This window comes from Pipistrellus kuhlii, unplaced genomic scaffold, assembly GCF_014108245.1.
Source record: "Pipistrellus kuhlii isolate mPipKuh1 unplaced genomic scaffold, mPipKuh1.p scaffold_m20_p_9, whole genome shotgun sequence".
NCBI classification, from domain to species: Eukaryota; Metazoa; Chordata; class Mammalia; order Chiroptera; family Vespertilionidae; genus Pipistrellus; species Pipistrellus kuhlii.
In genome coordinates, this window is record NW_023425595.1 from 59,582,892 (window position 1) to 59,605,714 (window position 22,823).

General features: G+C 36.6%; 1 protein-coding gene across 2 annotated transcripts in view; it reads left to right on the plus strand.

Moving 5' to 3' along the window:
• DDX10 (DEAD-box helicase 10) overlaps positions 1–22,823 on the plus strand; it is a 202,553-nt gene that overhangs the window by 117,036 nt on the left and 62,694 nt on the right. For both annotated transcript variants that reach the window (XM_036426967.2, XM_036426966.2), the window contains exons 15-16: positions 3,887–4,048; positions 17,141–17,197. In XM_036426967.2, coding sequence (XP_036282860.1) covers positions 3,887–4,048; positions 17,141–17,197 — 219 coding nt within the window. The remainder of the gene's footprint in view (positions 1–3,886; positions 4,049–17,140; positions 17,198–22,823) is intronic.

Consider the following 22,823-nt stretch of genomic DNA (forward strand, 5'->3'; position numbering starts at 1 on the left):
ATGTGCCCCATCACCTTCAGATGGAGATAATCGAGCTTCATTCAGTCTGACAGTGGCCTGAAATCAAGGTTTCAGGATGTTGAAATTGAGGACTTCTACCCTCTACTGCCCCCTGACTCAATGCCAGAGCTCCGACTTCATGCTGCCCGTATTCTATTCATGTTCGGGAGCACCTATCTTTGTGAACAGATGTTTTCAATAATGAATCTGAACAAAAACAAGCACAGATCACGCATTACCGATGACAACCTCCATGCTGTTTTGCGGGTTGCTACAGCCCAAGAAATAAAACCGAACATTGACTCATTGATCCGGGGAAAACGGTGTCAGACATCTAGCCAGAAAACAAAACAATGAGCATTTTAGGTACATTCCAATATTACTGTTTTGCTTGATACCAATATTACTGTTTTGCTTGATAGCATGTGAGTTGGTTAACAGCACTGTTAAGGAAAAGATTGTTCCACTCATTTTAAATTCACATTTCTGGTTAACATTGTCAGTTTATGACTGTTCAGTAAACCATTCGGCCCGCGATTTAGGCTGGATTTTAGATTTTGGCCCCTTCTCTGATTGAGTTCGACACCCCTGATGTAGCAGCTTAACTCTTGTTTATAAGCTGATGGTAAAATTGGTTTCAGTTGGTTTCATCATCGGTCCATTTACTTGACATCCCAGAAACTAGTGAGGTTGTTAACCTGTTAACTGAGTGGGACCTATAAATACGTCAAACATAAACACTATCGGGAATGGATAGGACATATGAATATGTCCTGGAAATATATGTTGTGCCCTGAGAGGGACGGTATATATTTTTTGTAATCTTTATAATTGTTTGTAAAATTTATAATTTTTTAATTCGATGTTTCCATTTTTTTGTTGGTATTTTTCTATTTGTTTGTAATTTTGTATTTTCCTTTGTGCTTTATATATAAATAAACGAAAAAATATATATTTAATTTATTTTAATTAAGTATAAATAAAAATAATAATAATATAAAATTACGTCCGTCCTCTGGCATGAGGCGTGACTTACTGACATGTCCTGGTGAAAGAGAATGCGCCCCTTGTACGTTGCGCAATTAAAAAGGGAACTCCCCGGTTAACAGGACTGTATGTTCCAAGTGTTATAAAGAGTTTAACTGCCCTGCTATCTACCATTCACTAATGAGAAGAAAAAAAAAATGTTTATCTAAAATAGGATAGGCAGTTCCCTTCACCGTGACTAAAGGCATTCCATCAAGTACTAGTATACACCTGGAGGCAAAAACGTTTTATTGACAGTATACTGAGATACTTCTTGGTGATAACAGAGTTAGTTTGAGCTTCCTAAATTCTGCTTGAATACATTAGATTTTCTTGTCTTGGTGTCCATCTATGGGGACAAGCACAAGTAGGAACACAGCTACTTGCCATAACTTTGTTTGCTGGGCTCTAAAACAACTCTGCTGGGCAGTTCCTCAGTTTTAGATGCTGTGTTGGCATGTTTCTTACTTTCTGGCCTGCTATGGGAAAGATTTCTCCGCTTTAAAATAATCTCAGACACATGGGAGCCTGGCTTTCCTCTCATCATTCCCTTGGCCTGAGTGTAAATATTATACATCCATAGCTCACAGATTGCTCATGAAGGGTCACTCTGTTACAAATTAATACTATCTTTTTGCTAAAGAAGAAGGATATCTGGAAAGTAGAGTGACTACCTAAGGAGTAAGGCTAGAAGTTCATGGTGATTGCAGGCTCTTCTGAATATTATTTCTTGGTTTCACTCACCAGCCTACAGGTTTCCTTGTTCATCCTAACACAGCACACAGCTCTCCACACTTACATAATCTAATTTTCCTTGCCTTGCTTTTTGTTCTTTTCCCCATAACACTTACTATGTAATTCATTATTTATTTATTTGGTGGTGATTCGTTTTTTCCACAGTGGAAGAAACGGAGGGAAGTTATGTGTTGACTTTTCTCACTACTCTGTCCTCAGCACCTAGAACAGTGTTTAACATACAGTAGGCCCTCAAAATAAGTTTATTGGATGAATGAACCATTGTCTGATACCCCAATAAAATAATAGCTTTTTATTCCAACTGTAGTATATTACATCAGCTATTTCATCATTATTAATATAAGTGATGCCTAAGCAGTCTATATCCAGTAACATATATTTTCAAGTTAAGAAAGATTTGGATGTTTGGGGCAGGGGGAGGGGATTTTATTTCCGAAGTCTGGGTTTGCACTAATAATATGGAGTGAAATGGTGTATGAGTCATATAAAAATTAACAAAATGAAGTGCAATTCAAAGTTGTTGGTAGTTGCAGAGGAAGGCTATATAAATAAGTAATGAAATCTTATCATGAAATTACTAAAAGAGGTCAGCACCTGAGTAGCAGGCCAAGTCATACTGTAGTTGTATTACACCAGATACTTAGGGTAAAACAGGATTAGTGCTGTTAGCATAAAGAGATTCCTTACTGTGTTAATAAGTTTAACTGCACAGATTATACCAGTTGGCTCCTAGGTGGATAAATCTTTAACTATAAAATTTCATTGTAAACATATTGCTGATAGGAGCTCTGTGTAGCTGTGAGCCACATTAAAAATTCTGATCCAAAACTCTGAAAGAAATGCTGCTATTGGTGCGATCCACAGAGGGATGGACTTTTTTCACTGACAAAAAAAGGGAAGAGCAATGGATGGCATTCTTACTGTCAGAGCTGATTTCTCTCACTGCTTCTTCATTCAGTGTGAGTAATGGCTAGCAATGCTGCTCATGCAGTACATTTGTTGCCAAAGGTTGAGGCTGTAGGAATCTCATCTTGAAGAATGACTGGTGGTGATAAGAGGGAGAGGAGAAGTTAATACCTGTGATCTGTGTGCCTACAACTTCCACTTGCCTGCCAGTTAATTAGCAGTCTTTAAGAAACAATGGCAGCTACTTAGTAACTATTTGTAGGTAAAATAAAAGAATCATTCGTTGTCTAAATTGTCTAGTTTTGAAGTGTTAGGCCTGTAATATTGTTGAGTCAAACCTTATTTTTCAGACAAGGCCACAGATGCCCAGAGATTAAATAATTTATTCAGGATTGTACAGTGGGCTAAGGATATGAAGCCAGGTCTCCCAACTCCCAGATCAGTGCCCTGACTTCTATGTCACCTTGTTCCTAGCCATACATTCTATGTGTAAAGTCATGCCGATCTGAGCAGACTAATTTTCTCCTTTTCACTTAGTTATTTCAGTTTTTATGTGTGGTACCAGCCGAGATGTGATCAGTTGATCAATTTTGAGCAACTGAAGTGTGCCAGATACTGTGTTGGGCTCTAAGAATACATGAACAAGACATATAATTGTACTCGAGGAGATAAATTCTAGTGAGAAAACCAGGAACATAAAGCAAGCCAGTTCAGTGAGAGAGGTGTTGGAGGGGCCCCAGTGCTGGTGGGAGCAGGCTCTCAGGCAGCCTGGCTGTGGCCTATGCACATTCAGAACTGAGTTAGTGGACTAGAGCAGTGGTCACCAACCGGTGGTCCGTGGACCACTGGTGGTCCCTGAGGTCTCAAAGGTTAGCGACCGCTTACCTAGAGCATACTGAGAACACTGCTTGAAATGACCCGAGGCGACTACTGCTCCTCCACATTAATTTATGAGGTTTCCTCCAGTCTGCCCTTCATTGGGTTATGGTGGCATTGCTTTTTCCCACTTGGGACAGTCTTCTGTGGCTTTGCTCACTTTAATGATGACATTTGTTAGAAAGTTTAAAACATATAGTTAGTAAGGCAGAGAGTGTGCATATGCACCGGTTCAAAATCCTTATACAAAGGGAAATGGTTTTCTGCTGATGCTCCCTGTCCCCCGTCCCATACTGAATCTTTTCCTGAATCTTTTCCACAGTTGGTTCAGCAGTGGCCACAGGTGCAGAAGTCTGTCTTGAAGGACACTGAGGAAGAGGATGACACTGGTGGTATCGATTTGGATAAAGCAAAGGAAAGGCTTCAAGAAGAGGACAAATTTGACAAAGAAGAATATAGAAAGAAAATTAAGGCAAAGCATCGGGTAAGCTTTTCCATCATGAATTAACACTGAGAGAAATTTAATATGTCCCTATATATATCTAAATACCATTACATATTCATTAATAATCATACCACGTTATTGTTTTCTCTGACACTTCTTTTTTGGTGGCTATTTTGTCCTTTTATTTATTTCTTCTTCTTTTGATTGGTACTAGCTCTGTATACTGATTGGTTTTTGAGAGTGTAGCCAGATATGCTTTTTTTTAAAGTTTTAGTTTTGGGATAATTGCAGTTGCATATGTGGTCATTAGAAGTCCTGCAGAGATCCCATGGGCTCCATTGCTATAGTTTGTCACTTTAGGAATGTTGCATAAGTGAAACTAGGTAGTATGCAGCCTTCAGGGATTGGCTTTTTTCACTCAGGTAATTCTCTGTCAGTTCATCCAAGTCACTGTGGGAATTAGGACTCTATCCTTTCTATTACTGAGTAGTGTTTCATGTAATGGATGTACCACAGTGTGTTTCACCAGTCACCCACTTGAGCAACATTAGTGTTGTGTTAAGCTTCAACTTAATGGTTACATTTTCCCCCCATTGCAATGATTTGGTAATGCATATAAGATTAAACTTACTATATTAAAAAAAAAAAGAAAATCTTGTAAGAGAGAGTGCTACTATATAAGCATGTGCCCCGTTGGCTTTAAACTGGGCAGTTTTCTCTTATCTTGAAATGGGTTATTCCATTCTGATTACTCCTGATGTTGCTCTCCTTTCACACTACTTAATTTCCATTTTGCTACACAAATGAGTCAGTTAATGAAATAAAAAGAAATTTACATTTTTAAAGGGAGTTCTGCAGCATGCTCCTGAGACAGTGCATGAAGTCAGGGGAATACAACATCATAACCAAGAGTCACTGCTATAATATTAAGTTCTGTAGTAAAGAACGTTCAGTCCTTTTGATGAAGCCTTTATTAACTGTATCCTGAGCAGGGTCCTTATAGTTTTTGACTCCTATTTGACCTTGTAATCATTTAATCGCCCAGGAGAAATTTCTTTTAAAAGAGCAGCAGTTCTCATTTCTTTCAGGTCTGATGCAGCTTCACAGTAGCATTTGATGAATAAAAAAAAGTAGATATTGGAGTTAGCTTCAGGGATAGAAATGAACTGTAAGAAAATCATTTCAGAAATAGAACTAATGAACCTGAAATGTACTGGTTGCCATTGCTGGATATTTATGTTACTGAGAGAACTAAACATTTCCTGCTGTTTATAGGATAGTACTTTACATGGAAATTTGGCATTAATATTTGTTACTAAAATATTTAATAATACTAATACCGTATTTTCGGACCATAAGACGCACTTTTTTCCCCCCAGAAGTGGGGGAAAAAGTCCCTGCGTCTTATGGTCCAAATATAGCCTACACATATACTTTTTAAAAAAAGTTTTTTTACTTGCCGGGCTCTGTGTGGTCTCTGTGTGCTTGCCCGGCTCTAAAATGGTTCTAAATGCTGCTGTTTACTTTACAGGGTTGATTACATGTGTTTATGACTGTGATGTTGGGTTTTACTGCACATAAAATATTTTAGGACACTATTTGTTTCAGAATCTTTTTTTCTTCATTTCCCTTCTCTAAAAACTGGTGCGTCTTATGGTCCGGTGCGTCTTATGGTCCGAAAAATACGGTACTTATGTTTCAGCTCGTGGTCTACTTTGAGCATTTGTTTAAGGGAAGATTGGGCATAAGAACATTTTATACTTTTTTTTAAATTATAGCCAGCAGTAAAAGAAATACGAAGGCCTTTTTTTTTTTTTTTTAACAAAGCAAAGTTTATTTTATATAAAATAGGTATATTTTTGCACAAAGTGATCATGGCATGCCTTCCATATTGGAGGTTGAAAATATGTTGCCTGAAAAACGTACAAGGGAATAACTATAAAGTAGTCTTCTCTATATTCAATTTTTAATTTTTTTAAATTTTTATTTGGTATTGATTTTAGAGAGATAAAGTGAGGGAAGGGAAAGAGAGAAAGAGAGAGAGACAGAGAGAGACAGAGAGAGACTAACCTCAATTTGTTGTTGTTCCATTTATCCATTCATTGGTTGATTCTTGTGTGTGACTTGATCAGGGATCAAACCCGCAACCTTGGAATATTAGGACAACACTCTAACCAATGGAGTTACTTGGCCAGGGCCTCTATATTCAATTTTATTGTAAATGCTTGTTGACACAAATATGATTAATTTCTTGGTATTTTTTTTATCAGTAATTTATCCATATGAAAGTATTTGCAAGTATTGGTTACTAACTTTTACTTCAAAAACTAAATATATTAATAATACCACACAGATTAATTTTTAATTATTATCTTAATTTAACTGAACATGATATTGGTTTTAATTTTGTGTTTTTTTCCTAATTAAGTATATTACTTACTATAATCACAATTCTTAGTTATTCTAGCATAAGATTTTACCTTGGGAAACTGTAATTATATTTTCCTTAAAGCTATCACTTCTAATTTGTTACTTTTATGAAAGTATATGGAGAAGAATTTTGTGTCCCTAAAAAATACTTGAAATACTAACTTTAGGGCCTAGGAATAAACTTTACTTTATGAAGACAGAAAAGGTAAAGAAACTTTTAACACAAAATTATGAATAAGGAATGTGCCTGAACTAATTTTACATGTGAAAAGAAAACTGTAAAAATCTATAATTCTATATTTGAAACATACTACATTTTAAAAAATGTGTCAATTTTATTTTTATTTATTTTCCTATTTGTTGTGCCAATTTTGGAAGTTTTCATAAACTTAGGAGTATTCCTTCAGTATTTTGACTATTTCATCAGTATATTTTTTTGGTTTAAAAGGATAAGATATTTAATATGTAAGTGTATTTATTGTTAGTAATTTTGTTTGAAAGTAGTTGTTTGCTCCTGCTGTTGAAAATTAACAGCCTCTTCTCCATAGTTTTGAATCAGTTTTTGTAATGTAGGATTCAGCTATCCTTTTTTTTCTACCTCTTTTCCTCCATGCTATTACATCTGTTCTTGACTCATATTTTCATCTACCAAATTCTGAAAGCCCTGTAGTATGTATTGTGACTCCAGTAAATATCTTTCTCCTAAAGATTTAGAAAGTGAGCAGTAAGAATGTTTAACTAGTTTATAGCAAACAAAAACAAAAACCCAAAACAATAACACAAAAATTACAGAATCACTGGGAGTAGAAGCTTATCTGCCTGCTTATTGGAACTCCTAGCTACATACCTGGTGAACTTCAGGGGCCCTTTTGCAACTGCTTTGTGTAGTTAGCAGTTTTATTTCTCTTCATAAGGCATTATTTTCTTCTGAGACCATTCCGGTTTTTAGCTTCCCCTGGCAATTCAGAAGTAACTGTACTTCACTAGACCTATTAGTATTTTCCCTGTTGAACCTCTTGAAACTGTTCATCAGAAGTAAAAACTATAGCACAATTTTGCATATTAAGTCATTAGTTAATCATAATGGCAAAAACATTGTTTTGTATGAAAACATTGTTTTCGGTAATTCAGTCAGAACTGTGAAAGATGGGTCATGAATCACATTACTGAAAGGTTTTTAATTTAATGGAATGAAAGTCTGCTCTGTGGTATATGTCATTGTTCTTAGTTATGAAATATTACTTGTGTTCAGGGTGATGATATCTGCATTAATAGCTGAGAGTCAAGAAACAATTTATTACATAGTTTTCTTTAATTCCCTTGACATTTATGTTGAGAACTCAATCCACTTTGGATTGTGTGTTTTGGCAACACAGCCATGTCTCAAGATGTGACTCTGGACTGCTCTGAGAGAGGGCACACATTGCTTTGGATTCCATTTATTAGTAACATGAATATTAGGTTGTTAGCAAAGAAGTAAAGGAACTTTTAAAAAAATCTGTCTTGTTGACACAAAATTTAGTTGGCATGTAATCTAGGTAACTTAAACATAATCTATATGGTAGTCAAGAAGGGGGAGGGAGCAGTAATTAGGTATCTTAGGAATAGTAGTAATAAGAACATTAACAATAACAAGTGGTAGCAGTTAGTTACTTGGGCCCTGCACTAAATGCTGTGTGTGTGTGTGTGTGTGTGTGTGTGTGTGTGTGTGTGTGTTTATACAATATATGTTAAAAATTAACTTCTGAGGAGAAAATAAGATGGCGGCATAGGTAAACTCTGAAACTGCTGCCTCACACAACAATTTCAAAACTACAATTAAAAGACAAAACAGCCGGGACCGGTTTGGCTCAATGGATAGAGCGTCGGCTTGGGGACTGAAGGGTCCCGGGTTCGATTCTGGTCAAGGGCATGTACCTTGGTTGTGGGCACATCTCCGGTGGGGGGTGTGCAAGAGGCAGCTGATTGATGACTCTCTCTCATTGATGTTTCTAACTTTCTATCTCTCTCCCTTCCTCTCTGCATAAAATCAATAAAATATATTTTAAAAAATAATAAAAAAATAAAAATAAAAGACAAAACAGACATTATCCAGAGCCACAGGAAGGCTGGCTGAGTGGAAATTCTACAACTAGAAGGAAAGAGAAAAGCACACTGAGACTCAGAGGAGCTGCAGAAGGCAGAGGTACAAAGGCTCGCGAGCGGAGAGGGCTGGCAACTGAGTACACGGCTGGCTTTCTCAAGCAGGAGGGAGACAAAAGCTCCCAACTGCTCTGAACTTCAGTTCTGGGCAAGACTCTGGGGACCCAGACTCTTTTGGGAAGAAACTGGACTGTCTGGCAGCAGGCAAAACTAGAGGGCCGCGGGACACTGAGACCCCAGGGTCTCTTAGGACAGAGCTGACGGGAAGCCATTGCTGTCTGCTACACCCTGAGACTCTGCCCCATCCAAGCTGAGCACAGAGGCTTTTGCAAGTCTTTTCTCATAAGGGTGTTTCTAGCACAGAAGTTGTCCCAGCGTAGACACAGCTGATTCTCACAGTTAGTTGGCCTGGAATTTAATTCCTCCCAGTGATACCAGCAACAATCAAGTCTTAACTACAACAAGACTGTGCACAGTCCACAAAGGGGTGCACCAAGAGTGTCTACCTCAGGGGAGACTGAGCCAGTGGGCCCTATAAGACACCTAGCACACAAAGCCACTCTATCAACTCAGGGAAGCAGCCAAAATGCGGAGACAAAGAAGCAGGTCACAAATGAAAGAAATGGAGGAATGCAATCGACCAGATACAGAGTTCAAAACCACGGCTATAAGGTTTTTCAAGAATGTTCTAGAAAAGGCCAATAAATTTAGAGATGCCCTTGAGAATATATAAAAGGACCAATTAGAAATTAAACATATACTGACTGAAATAAAAAATAATATATAGAGATCCAACAGCAAACTAGAGGATCACAAGAATCAAGTCAAAGATTTGAAATACAAAGAATTAAAAAACACTCAACCAGAAAAGCAAAAAGAAAAAAGGATCCCAAAATATCAAGCTAATGTAAGGAGCCTTTGGGACAACTTCAAGCATACCAACATCTGAATTATGAGGGTGCCAGAAGAAGAAAGAGAGCAAGATACTGAAAATCTATTTGAAGAAATAATGACAGAAAACTTGCCTCACCTGGTGAAAGAAATAGACTTATAAGTCCGAACAAAAGGAATCCACAGAGGACCACACCAAGACACATCATAATTAAAATCCCAAGAGCAAAAGACAAAGAGAGACTATTAAAAGCAGCAAGAAAAAAATATTTAGTTATCTACAAGGGAGCACCCATACGACTGTCAGCTGATTTCTCAACAGAAACTATGCAGGCCTGAAGGGAGTGGCAAGAAATATTCAAAGTGATGAATAGTGAGAAACTACAACCAAGATTACTCTACCTAGCAAAGCTATCATTCAGAATTGAAGGTCAGATAAAGAGCTTCATAGATTAAAAAAAAAAAAGCTAAAGGAGTTCATCACCGCCAAACCAGTATTATACCAGTATTATATGAAATGCTGAAAGGTATTCTTTAAGAAGAGGAAGAAGAAAAAGGTAAAGATAAAAACTATGAAGAACAAATACATATCTATCAACAAGTGAACCTAAAAATGAAGTGAATAAAAAATCTGATGGACAGAATAAACTGGTGAATATTATAGAATCACAGGCATAGAAAGGGAGTGGACTGACAATTCTTGGGACAGGAGTATGGGGGGTGTGGGAAGAAACTGGACAAAAATTGTACACCTATGGATGAGGAAAGTGGGCGGGATAAGGGCAGAGGGTGGGGTAGGAACTGTGTGTAGGGAGCTATTGGGGGGGAGGGGAAGGAACAATTGTATAATAATCTTAACAATAAGATTTATTAAAAACTCAAAAAAATTAACTTCTGAAGTAAGTGAGCTTATCTCACTTTGCAGATGATAAAATTTAGGCTTGGAAGGGTCAAATAATTTTTCTAATGCTCTCACAGCTTATAAATAGAAGCTTTGGGACTCTTACTAAGGTTTTTGTTACTGTACTGACTTTGATTTTGCTATTTAGCAATGTTCCTGTCTATCTCAAAGTTGATATCAAGCATTTTCTTACAACAGGATAACTCTGAAGCAGTGAATAAAAAATGTGGAGGATAAGTTTGAAGAGGAATGATAAATGATGGAAATTATTCATGTTTCCATGGCAAATAATAAAAAATTTGTGGTTGATAGTTTATAGTTTAGGACCCCATATTAATATTACCTTTCCTGAATGTTCATTGCATAGATATTTAGTTACTAGTACCAGAATCCATTTTTAAGTAGTTGTGGCCCTTGAGGAGTCTAAGGCATTGTCAGAGTTTGGTCTGCCTTATATGGTGTTATGAAATTTTAATAATGTCAGAAATATCATCATGAGGGTAAGGGACTAAGCATCTAAGACTTAATTCTAAAGTGGACTTTATATGAAATAAGCCAGTCAGAGAAAGATAAATATCACATAATCTCACTCATTTTGGAATATAATGAACAACATAAACCGATGAACAAAAACAGATCCAGAGACAGAAGCACTGATCAGACCATCAAACCTCAGAGGGAAGGTAGGGGAGGGTAGGAGTAAGGGGGAGAGATCAACCAAAGGACTTGTATGCATGCATATAAGCCTAACCAATCGGAGACATCAGAGGGTGAGGGAATGAGTGGAGGTTGTGGGGGGGGATGGAGGATAAGGACACATGTAATACCTTAATCAATAAAGGGTGGGGGGAGCTTATTTACATGGAAGGAAAAGAGAAGTGCTATCCCCCTTGCACTTTCAGTTCCTCCTACTTACCATCCCAGCCAGGTCTGTTATAAAAAAGGAGCTGGCCTGTTACTACAGAACCTTTGCTTAGAATTTGGAAATGTCTGCATGGGAGGTTTCTGTTCTTATTCTCATGAGCTTAGAGCATCTTGTGATCCTCACTCGTTCAACGTCTTAGTACTTGAGCCCTTCTTCATTACAGCTATAAAATGAGACAAGTATTCAAAATTGCATAGATTTTCAACTCTGTGGCAAGTCTTTGAGCTGTTTATTATCCCTGCTTTTATTATTATAAGTTTTTTTGTTTTATGGAATTATTTTTTGTTGCCATTGTTAATCCTCACCTAAGGATATTTCTTCCATTGATCCATCCTTCCTTCCTCCCTCCCTCCCTCCCTCCCTCCCTCCCTCCCTCCCTCCCTCCCTCCCTCCCTCCCTCCCTCCCTCCCTCCCTCCCTCCCTCCCTCCCTCCCTCCCTCCCTCCCTCCTTCCTTCCTTCCCTCCTTCCCTCCTTCCTTTTTAGAGAGAGAGTGGAAGGGAGGGAGGGAAGGGGAGAAAGTGAGAGGGAGGAAGAGAGAGAAACATCGATGTGAGGATGTGAGAGACAATTGATTGCCTCCCCACATGTGCCCCAACCAGGACTGGGGAGGGAACCTGCAATCGAGGTACATGCCCTTGACTGGAATTGAACCTTAAACCCTTAGGTTCCTGGGCTAACGCTGATGCTCTAACCACTGACAAGTACCATCCAGGGCTACCGACCTTATATTTTTAAACAGGACATGGTGTTTGAGAGGTGCAGTGGTTGTTAAATTGATGGATAACTGAGACTGGGGTTAGGGAGCAAGAGTAGAGTTTGGTACTAATGGAATTAAGGGGTCTGACAAGATTAGTTCATAGACTACAAAGACTGAGTTTGTTTTGCCCATTTCTGTGTTCTCAGAGCCTGCCATGGGACCTGATGCATAGTTGCTCAGCAAATACTTCAATATTTGAAAGAATTAATTAGTGAATCAGTGTTTCCATGTAAATTTTTTTCCTTGTCTTCATATCCTTGTTATAGTTGTTAACAGATTTGTATATTGAAGACCAATTTTTTTATAATGTTTAAATGAATAGGTAACAAATCAGAGAACCTTGTTGTGTTCTAAGTTCCTGGGAGGGTTTTAGATTTATGATTTTTTTTGTTTTGGAGGGGCGGAGGCATCTTCAGAGCCAATAAAGTCTTTGTAATCCTTCTTTTACTCACTCTCTTTGACCAATTTTCTTTCCTGAAAAAGAGGTTCCGATAATACTGAAATGAGGACAGGCGTTCCCTCCTTCTCTGTGACAGCTGGGAACCTAGTTCCTTATCACATTGGCGAAGTTGCCCAAGACTCATTCAAATACGTTATGCTTCTACCACCTCCTGAAATATGAGTTGTATTTTCAAATCTACGAATTTCCAAGATTGACAGAATAAAAATTATTTAAATACATAGTCCTGACTGTTGATGAAAGTCATATTTCATGGCACTTTCTTTTCTTGAAGGTAAGGACTATAGTATTTGAGACGCCAAAAGAAGTATAATAACATCTATAAAGGGAGTATTTGTAGCTTGAAATGTGATTTTTCTGTTCTCCTGTCCTGTTTAATTTTTATTTTATTACGAATTTCATGCTCTTATACTTAATCATTTGAAGCATGGCAGAACTAAAGATAAAATGTTGCCTTCTTTTTGTGTGGCATAAAATAGCTTTTGGTACTAATCTATCCTCAAGAATGAAATAGAAAACTAAAGGATTTAAAGTATTTGAATTACATAAAATTAAGGCGGGTGGGAGGAAACCTCAGTTATTGAATCTAATAAACTTCAATTATATTTTCACCTCAAGTAATTGTACTCCAACCTTTTATCATTATAGCAGCCATAATTCATATGCTTACTTTTTAAAAATACATTTTCCTGCTGCAATCTAGAGAGGAAAATCATTCTTTCTAATATTTATTTCCCAAATTTTGGATTATCATAATTCTACTTTTCTGTTCTTCTCTGTTTAAAGACTACTTTTTACTCTGGCCTTTTCTCAGACTGTTAACATGGCTTTTAAAGATAATGTACGTTTTTCTAATTTTGTTTCACCCAGTATTAAAAGTTTATTTTTTTTTCTTGTTCTTGAGCTTCATAGATATCTCTAATCTGTCTAAGGCTTGTGGCATAAATCTCACAAAGAAAGAATTGTCCCATTGACATGCATATCTGAATTTTGGTAGCCAATTGAAATCTAAAATTTGAAATATTCTTTACTGACTATAATAAATAACAATGGAGTTTAGTAGTAGTGGAAAATTGTCAATATGATTTTTTATGTGCTGTGATTAAATTGGCTAGACGAAAAGCTGAAGAATAAGCTTATGTTTACTTTTATAGAAATGGTTTTTCTGATGTGAACATATTGAGGTTATTTGGAACATTGAAGTGCCATTTTCAAACATTCTTGTGTGTTAGGAGAAGGCCAGCTATTGAATAATTACAACAAAAATCTGTGTGAGCATTAAACATGATTATCTGTTAAGATGGGCAAAAATGAATTAAATAATGTCTACAAAATGCTAGCGGAAAAATGCTATAAGGATGAAAAGACCAATATGGTAACAGACCATTATTAATAATAAAAGGAAATGCAACATTTATCTAAAACATATCAACAAGATAAAATCACTATGCACCTACGGAGTTAAACAAACTTTCTAATTGAGGAAAAGGAGTATAGGTGAGGGAGTAGAGGACTTTGGCTCCATAGACCAGGTTTTAGTCTCATGTCCATCACTTACTGGCTGAGTGACAACAGACAAGTTATTTACTAAGCTTGATCTTCAATTTTCCATCTATAACATGGGAATGATAATACCTCTCAAAGTTTTTTTTATTGTTGTTAATCTTTACCTAAGCATATTTTTTGATTGATTTATTATTTTTAAATATATATGTGTGTGTGTGTGTGTGTGTATACACACTATATATAAATATATATATATGTATGTATATGTATATGTATGTGTGTGTGTGTATTTATATATATATATATATATATATATATATATATATATATATATATATAATTTTTTTTTATTGACTTCAGAGAGAAAGGGAGAGAGAGAGAGACAGACTTCACTGATGAGTGAGAATCATTGATTGGCTGCCTCCTTCATGCCCCACATTGGGGATCTAGCCTGCAACCCTAACATGTGCTGACCAGGAATCGAACTGTGGCCTACTGATTCATAGGCTTATGTTCCATCATTGAGCCACATTGGCCAGGCTTCATTGATTTGTTTTTAGAGCGAGTGGAAGGGAGGGGGGGGAGAGAGAGAGCGAGAGAGTGAGAGAATATGTGAGAGACACATCAATATGAGAGATACAGATTGATTGGTTGCCTCCCACATGCACCCTGACTAGGGCTGGAGATTGAATCTTCAACCCAAGTATGTGCTTTTGACCAGAAATTGAATCTGAGACCCTTTGGTGCTGGGGCCAATGCTCTAACCATTGAGCACACTGGCCAATGCTTAAAGTTTTAACAGATTTAAAAGTGTATGTAAAATGCCTAGCACACTGGTGATACTTAATAATTCAGAACTATTACTGTTAGTAAGAAAATAACAGTAGTAATAATGTGCTAATGGGCAGATATATTTTTATAAAAGTACAACTTATTACTTTCCAGTTATTTGATGATTTTTTATGGCTGTAGTTTTAAAATTAGTTTAAGCAGCTCAACGCTTGAATGTCCTTGTGGTCTTTGTAGAAGAACATAGAACACTGCTCTACTTAATTTTATTTCCTAAGATATAAAAATTATTTTTTTTTTGTAGAAGATAGAATAAAATGGTGTGTGTGTGAAAGAGAAGAGATAAAATTACAAATACATGCATCCACAAACTAAAGCCATCTCTCAAACTAAGCATAATTATGATCAATTCTTTTTGATTCTTTCCTTTAGTTACTTCTTATTTTGCTACTTCTTATTTTTATTGTTGTCTGTTAATGTTTATAGAAAATCAGTAATTGACAATTTTAATGGAAAATTTGGGAGCAAATGTTTAGAAACTGCCACCTATTACCTTTTCTTTTCCTACAAACTGAGGAAACATTGAGACGGTTTTACTTTAGTGGCAGAACAACACTCACAAGCTCTTCAAAGAACCAGTTCAGGGATAGAGTATGATAATAACTACTGCATTAATTGGCTATTTGTTAAAATAATCCCAGTTCTTATTTTCTTTTGTTATTAAAGTCACATCTGTTAAAGTTTTTAAACTCCAACTTTTAAATTTTTATTAGAATATATTGGAAAAAAGCTCTAGACTTGGCATAAGAAGATCCAGGTTTGAGATCAGTCACTGTCACTAAGTTAGCTCTTTGAAAAAGTCAAAATCTGGGTTTTTGTTTCTTCATCTTTCCTTTTCCTCTGACCCTGGTTTGGAACTCTCAAGTAATCTTTAGCATGGAACTCTCAAGTAATCTTTAGCATGTTCCTCTGTATAATTAATTGCACATTGTTTTAAGTTTTACCTACCCTTTTAGTTGTATGTTTTATTTGGAAGTCTCAATGTAACACCCATTTTCTCCAAAACTGGGGTAGAGAAAGAATACTAATCACAGAAAATCATATTTTAACATTATCCATTACGGGTGTGACACATTTACTGCTGCCATTTGAATTTGAATTCTTGTTAGTTTCAATTAGAATTTAGATTTTTTGTTGTGTAGTCTGAAGCTATAGAAAGTGAATCTCTGAGCTCTGTGAACTCCCCTCTTCTTTGAGACTTTCAACATTTATGTTCTCACTTTGTCGTAAAGAAGTCTAAAACCTAGATATGGTGGTTAGTAGCAATTGTCTGTCCTTCTCCATGCTGTAAGCAACAGAGCAACCTCAGGTCTGTTCAGAGTGTGTTAGAATTAGCTTTTAAATCCAGAGAAAGCCATGAATAGTAAAGCAGATATGATGGTGTATTCAGATTAGGAAAACTTGTTAATTCTCATGTTAATGGCTGTTTAATATAATAGTGAATCATGCTTGCAGTTTCATATTACTTCATGCAAAGAAAATTTAAAAAAATCTAAATTGTTAGCTATAAACTTTGGATTGAAAATAATCTTTTTATTATGTTAACACTTCATTCTTGAAGAGGAAAAGTGTTTTTTATTTAAAACAAAATTCTTTTTAACTTTAGATGGCTCAGTTTGTTGCTTTGAATTTTAATCTTGTGCATATTTATTTTTTATTATTTAAAAAATGTTAGTGTATTTTCTGACAAGTTTTTGATCATTGAACAACTAATGAGGAAATTACAATGCAATTCAATGAAATATCATGCTTTATGAGAACAGTCTTTTATTGTTTTTTGTTTGAGGAAATATTGCCACTTTTCTAAGAACTCCAGAGATGAAGATTCATATCCTTATAAATTCTGTTTAGATAGAGGAAAAGTGAAGTAGTCAATATTATATTTTTACCTTCTTTTTATTTTAATAGCTAACATTGATTGTGTACTAGTCATATATCCCTAATTGTGCTAAACATGTATGTATATTATTTTTTGTAATTCTTATACCAGTTTTATGAAATATGTTCTTCCATTGTCTCCATGTTTAGATGAGAAAATTAAAGTTATAGAATATAAATAAGTTGCTCAAAATTGCATAGTAAGTGGTAGAAATGGGATTTGATACTAGTTCTGTTTGACACATACTTAATGATTATGAATATGTATGCAAATCTCATAAGTATTCAGTAATCATTTGAATTTTTTTTAAAAAAACCTGTTATGAATGTGCAGTCTGATTTACACCTAATAGATGGAAGTATATCACTCATTTTCCCACTCTTCTTGTAGGAGAAAAGATTGAAAGAAAAGGAAGCCAGAAGAGAGGCCAATAAGAGGCAAGCAAAGGTAAGTGTTTATATTTTAATGAGAAAGTGTTTGTAACACTGAATGGAATTTAAATACTCTTCTTTCCCATCTGCCTTTTATGTTTATTTATGCATCATGACAGTCAAATTGGATTGAAGTCTGTGTGCCTGTGACTTTCTCATACTAATTTGTTTCCTCTGATGTGGGACGAAAATGCCCAAGATAATTTGTTGATTGGCCTTTGCCCTGCTACTCCACAGCCTTTTTTTCCATTATACATTGTGCCTGTTGAATATAGCAGATGGCTGACTCTGTGGGCCAGGCCTGATAGGAGTTTTAACTATATCATCTTAGACTTGCTAAGCAGCCTACATGAACCCAATCTGATAATAAATAACTGATAGTATTGGTTGCTACAATTCAACTCCTAGAATTTAGGGAACAGCTCACTCTGTGTATCCTACCTTCACTGTATGTTCTGTTAGCAATTTCCTGCAAGTATATATGTATAATAGTAAACGCCACTCACGTGCAGCAGTAATTTTTATCTGGTGTGTTAGACACCGAGAAAGGCTCAGCTTCTGCATTCCGAGGACATTTAGGAGAAATGATTTCCTAGAACCAGGCCCAGTAATATATGTCATTTCTCATGCTCCCTTTGTGCTGTGCCTGATTGGCCATGCTTTCTCCTTGGCAGTCAGCAAAGATCTGACTCCCTTGAGTAAGACCATAATGTCCTTTGTCATTTTTTTTTTTTTCATGCTGGCCATAGCATTTAGAGAGATGATGGCTCATGTGATAGTTCTGAAGTGAGAGACAATTACTGCCCGGCGGGGGATGAAAAGCCTGCTTATATTCAGTCTTAAATATCACTCTGTCTTCAAAGGTGCTTAAGGACGAAGCTACAGCGTGTGCAGCCTGACTGCTAAATCAGGTGGTGAATTCTGCACAAGCTTAAAATGCAGGCATGAACTGTCATGGCATGGAAATTAGATCTTAGGGCTATAGTGAGAAAATTTAAGTTTAGAAGAAAATCTTAAATCTAATGAAAGTTCTTGATATTTATGAATGAATATTGTATGTTCACATAAGAACATACTTATTCATTTCACTAAGAAGCTCTCATTTCTGCATATAAAGTTGTAAAATGAAAGTTATACACTGGACCAGAAGAAAGCCCTGTTACTCTATTTCCTTTGTGTGTATTCATGCAAATTTGTGCATATTACTAAGTACGCTTTATTGTTATAATTGTTGATACTATATACTTGATTTTTCATAGTATTTAAGCTGTAAGAAATTGCTCTTCCCCTTGAGCTGGCCTCTTGTGCGTCTTCGTTTGTTTACTCATAAATTGGTGTATGTATTTAGTTTTGATAGTGTGCCAGGCGGGAAATACACAGACAGAAAGCTGAAAAGGCGAGCAGTTTGCTTTTTCCACTGGGGCAGATACCTAATGTGACCTCCCCCAGCCAAGCCAAGCCCTTTACACTTCACCCCCTCCCCCATTTGTCATGTTTGTTTGTTTTCTGACATTTAAGAAAGGGGGAGGAATTTATTGTCAAAGGACAACTCATTTCCTTCTGTATAACCACCAATGGCTATATCGGAAACAAGAAGAGGCTCTGTAGCTGACGCGGCTTTGCTGCTCAGTCCAGAGCTTTCAGTGACAAAGGCTGTGCTTTAGCATCTCTCTGAATGGCCGAGCTGCCTCCAGTTCACAGCCTTGTCTGAGTGCTCAGAGATGGCAGCCCTCAGAAAGGGGATGTTAACAAAGGGATGAGTGCATGGGTAGTTAGTAGCCAAGACTCAGGTGTTCCCTGAGACACTAAGGACTGCAGCCTACTGACGGATCCCAGGATTGGCCTTTTTACACTGAGCATCTTTGCAAATGAAAGTGACAGAGGGTGTGAAGGCCTTCGTGGCTTTTCAGGTGTCTCTTTGGAAACAGACCCAGAAGATGTCATTTGGAGGGACTCTGTAAAGCAGTGATGGCCCAAAGTTCTGTGATGTCTAAGAAGAAATATTGATGTGAATGATCAGGTTTCCTGTTGTGTGTGTGTGTGTGTGTGTGTGTGTGTGTGTGTGTGTGTCTGTGTTTTAAATAATGGATGTGGCAGTTTTAGAGTAAACTTTATCCTCCCTTTAATATGTTTAAACAGAATCATTTTGTGTTTGATGTTGTGCCTTCTGAGGCCCTTTGGTCAGCTTTATTCTAGAGCATCCTTCAGTCACTGAACTACAAGATTTCCAGTGGTGCTTTAGTATTACCTTCTTATAGTTAGTTTAAGAAACTAGTTTATAGAAACTGAAAGTGTGAGAAAGGGACGAACATAGCTTTCTTTCTGCCTGTTTTGTGCTTTTGTCAGCAAGTGTGTTTATTAAGAGGAACATATGATACAGAACATTTTTTTTCATCGGAAAAAAGTTTTTGAATAGAGGTTAATGTAATTATCTATAATTCCAAGAAATTTTAGAAATGGTGGTTGGTAGTTATCACTTCCCTACATAGAAAATATTCCTAAGAAAATTGCTTTAAAGTCTGCGTACACTAAAATAAAGTTGGAACACACCTCATAGGAATAAAATGCAACTAAGCTCTGCCTAGAATATGTTTTATGTACTGTCAGGAGGAGAGAAACATGAAGTTGAAAATCGTAAGATTTCTCCGGATACTCAACATGTACTGACTTGGGAGATAGAGGCCTTGTTGGTATCAAAGCAGGCAGAGAAATATTTGAACTGCTCAATGGACATTTACTTAGCTGACAGAATATTGTGTGTTCTTGTAACTTAGACATTTTAAAGTGAAATCTGAAAAAAAATAGTTTTAGCAGAGATCAATAGACCACATTGCTTTTTGGGTTTCGGGAGGTTACATAATCCTGGACGTAAAGCTGCACTTCATTATTCAGCCACATCTCCTCATGTTAATTTGATGCTCACAGGGCCTCTACCAGCCTCTGGTGGCGGGAAGGATTTTGCAGAAATGTAAAGAAAGGAGCGGCAGCGTCTGAAGCTTGAGGAAATAGATCCGAGAAACATCTCAGTACTGGGCTGCTTTTGAAAAGAAAGTAGACTATAAGGCTGATAAAACTGAACCTTTAGGAGCAAAGAATAGGAAACAGCTTAGAGGCAGTTTAACACTAGAAAATTAAGCATTGCTTTGGATATATTCCAGATGATGCTTATGATTCTTATTTTTTAGGAGTGGAAAAATGATACTAAAATTACTAAGATTATGTCATACATTAAAAAGTTGAAGTTTTATAGTTGTACATTTTAACTTGATTTTTTTTCCTGTCTGGTTTTTATTGGATTTTTATTTTAGTGACTCTGAAATATTTAATGGTGCTCTAAATGAGCCATTTGGTTTCTTTAAGCAAACTGTTCAAATAATACTTTGTTTTAGTACTAAAATAAGATCCATTATGCTCTCCTTACTTGCCTTTTAGATGATGTGCTTTTTAGCGATGAAAACACAAGTTGGTTTTGTGTTGTTGTTGTTATTGTTTTTAAAAACAGCAACAAAAATGTATTCTCTCACAGTTGTGGTGGCTACAAGTCCACAATCCAGCTGTCAACAAGGCCATGCTTCCCTGAAGGCTCCAGGGAGGAATCCTTCCTGGCTTTTCTGGCTTTTGGTGACTGTGGTCATCCTTGCTGTTCCTTGGCCTGAAGCCTCAAATCTCTGCCTCCAGCTTCACGTGGCCTTCTTCTCCCCGTGTGTCTGTGTCCCCGTGTCTTCATTTCACCTCTTTCAAAGTCAGGGTGTCCAATCAGCTCCATACCCACTCCTACTTCTGTTTCGGCAAACTGCTCTCAGGTAAAGTAACATGATCAGTGTGAGAAGTCATCTCATGAGAGGGAGGAGTGCTGCCCATCTCTCCTCTTGGCTTCCTTCCAGGCCAAGGGGCTGATGTCTCTGGGAGCTGTAGAAGTTCTAGAGCCTGGAATTTCTTCTGCCTGTGGAACCCTATGTCACAAAGGCTGCAGGCATTGGGATTCCTCATCAGTGACATTGCCACAGGTCCCACCTTCTTTTCTTTTTTCCTATTGCGGCCACAGTACATTGAGAACTAACATTCCTACTTCTTAATGGCAGTGCCTTTTCTTTTCTGTTTAGGGATTCTCAGGACGAGGGAGGAGGTAAGTGACAATATCAGAATCAATTGAAAAGAGTATTTTTATTCATCCACCAGAATTCCTCTAGATTCTTTTTTTTTCTTCAACAGTATTTTATTTTTTGATAATTCTATTGTTTGTTTTGCTTGAAGATTATTGTAGTGATTTCTTTCTTTTTCTCCTCCTCCCTCCCCACTACCTTTAAGAGGAAGAAGGGGATCATGAAATTTGAACTTTTAACCATATTGGATTATTTACAAGGTACTTTCAGTGTTTCCTTATCAGAGAATTGGCCTTCTCTAGTCATGATGATTTAAAAGGATAACACTGCTCATGATATCATCTTCATTTGAATTCATGCTGTGCCTTTAAGACTCAGCTTATTGAGTTCTCCCTTTGTTTTTCTGTCCCTCTCAGACACAGTGGACTCCTGCTTTTATAACTCCTATTCCAGTCTCCTGTTAAAGCTTCTGATAGTTTACAAACTTATTTGAATAGAATCTGTCTTTCCCACTCAGCTCTGTCGTGTTCTTTGTGTTTCTGTCCCAATGTTTGCTTTATAATAACCACTTAATAAATATTCGAATAAATGACTGGGTGGGTGAATGAATTGCTTAAAGAGATACAGAACCTGATGGGAATAAGAGAATGAAATCATTTCAGTTGTCCAACTTTCTTTACAGAAATTATCCTCCCATTGTTGGATATGTAAATATAAAGCAGTTGGATGTTAGCCTGCTAGATTTGAGAGGTTTTCAATAGCTAGCTCTGGTTGGAAATTTTGAACCAAGGAAATAAATATTCCTAGGTGTAATGTCTCACAATTCAGAGTTTGCTACAAAAATTAGTATTCTAAAAAAATAAATTCTGAATTGATATTTGTTCCCTGGCTCTAATAAAGATTTTTCTAAAATAACGAGAGAGAGAGAGAGACAGAGACAGAGAGAGAGAGAGAGAGAGAGAGAGAGAGAGAGAACAGACTTAATGTTTAAAAATATTTTATTGGGTAAAATATACACAGCACAAAATATACTATTTTAATCATCTTTAATTGTATTTAATTGGCATTAATTATAGTCATATTATTGCACATCCATCACCCATTTTCAGAACCTTCTCATTATACTGGTCTGAAACTCTGTGCTCATTAAACTGTAACTCTGGAGTACAAACTTTCTAAGAGAACACTCTAACATTCCAAATAATTTTTCAGTATGTGAAGAAATGAAGACTCTTTGATGAATGGATGATTCTTCCAAGGTCTTACAGTTCAATAACAGCAAAACTTGGCTAGATCCCAGGTGTTTGGGTGGTTTTTCATTCTACCCTAACCCCCCATATAATAATATAGGAAATGCCAAAGAGCACTGAATGTAGCTTAGTTTTATTAGCTTTATTTTATTCAAAGTGTCACATCTAAAAATAACAAAAAATTATTAATACTATTCCCAGTCAGCCCTCAACACATACTGAAAACTGTAACCCAAGTAATATTGAAAGTTTCAATAGCATCAAAGTTAAATTACCAAAAGATTTTGTG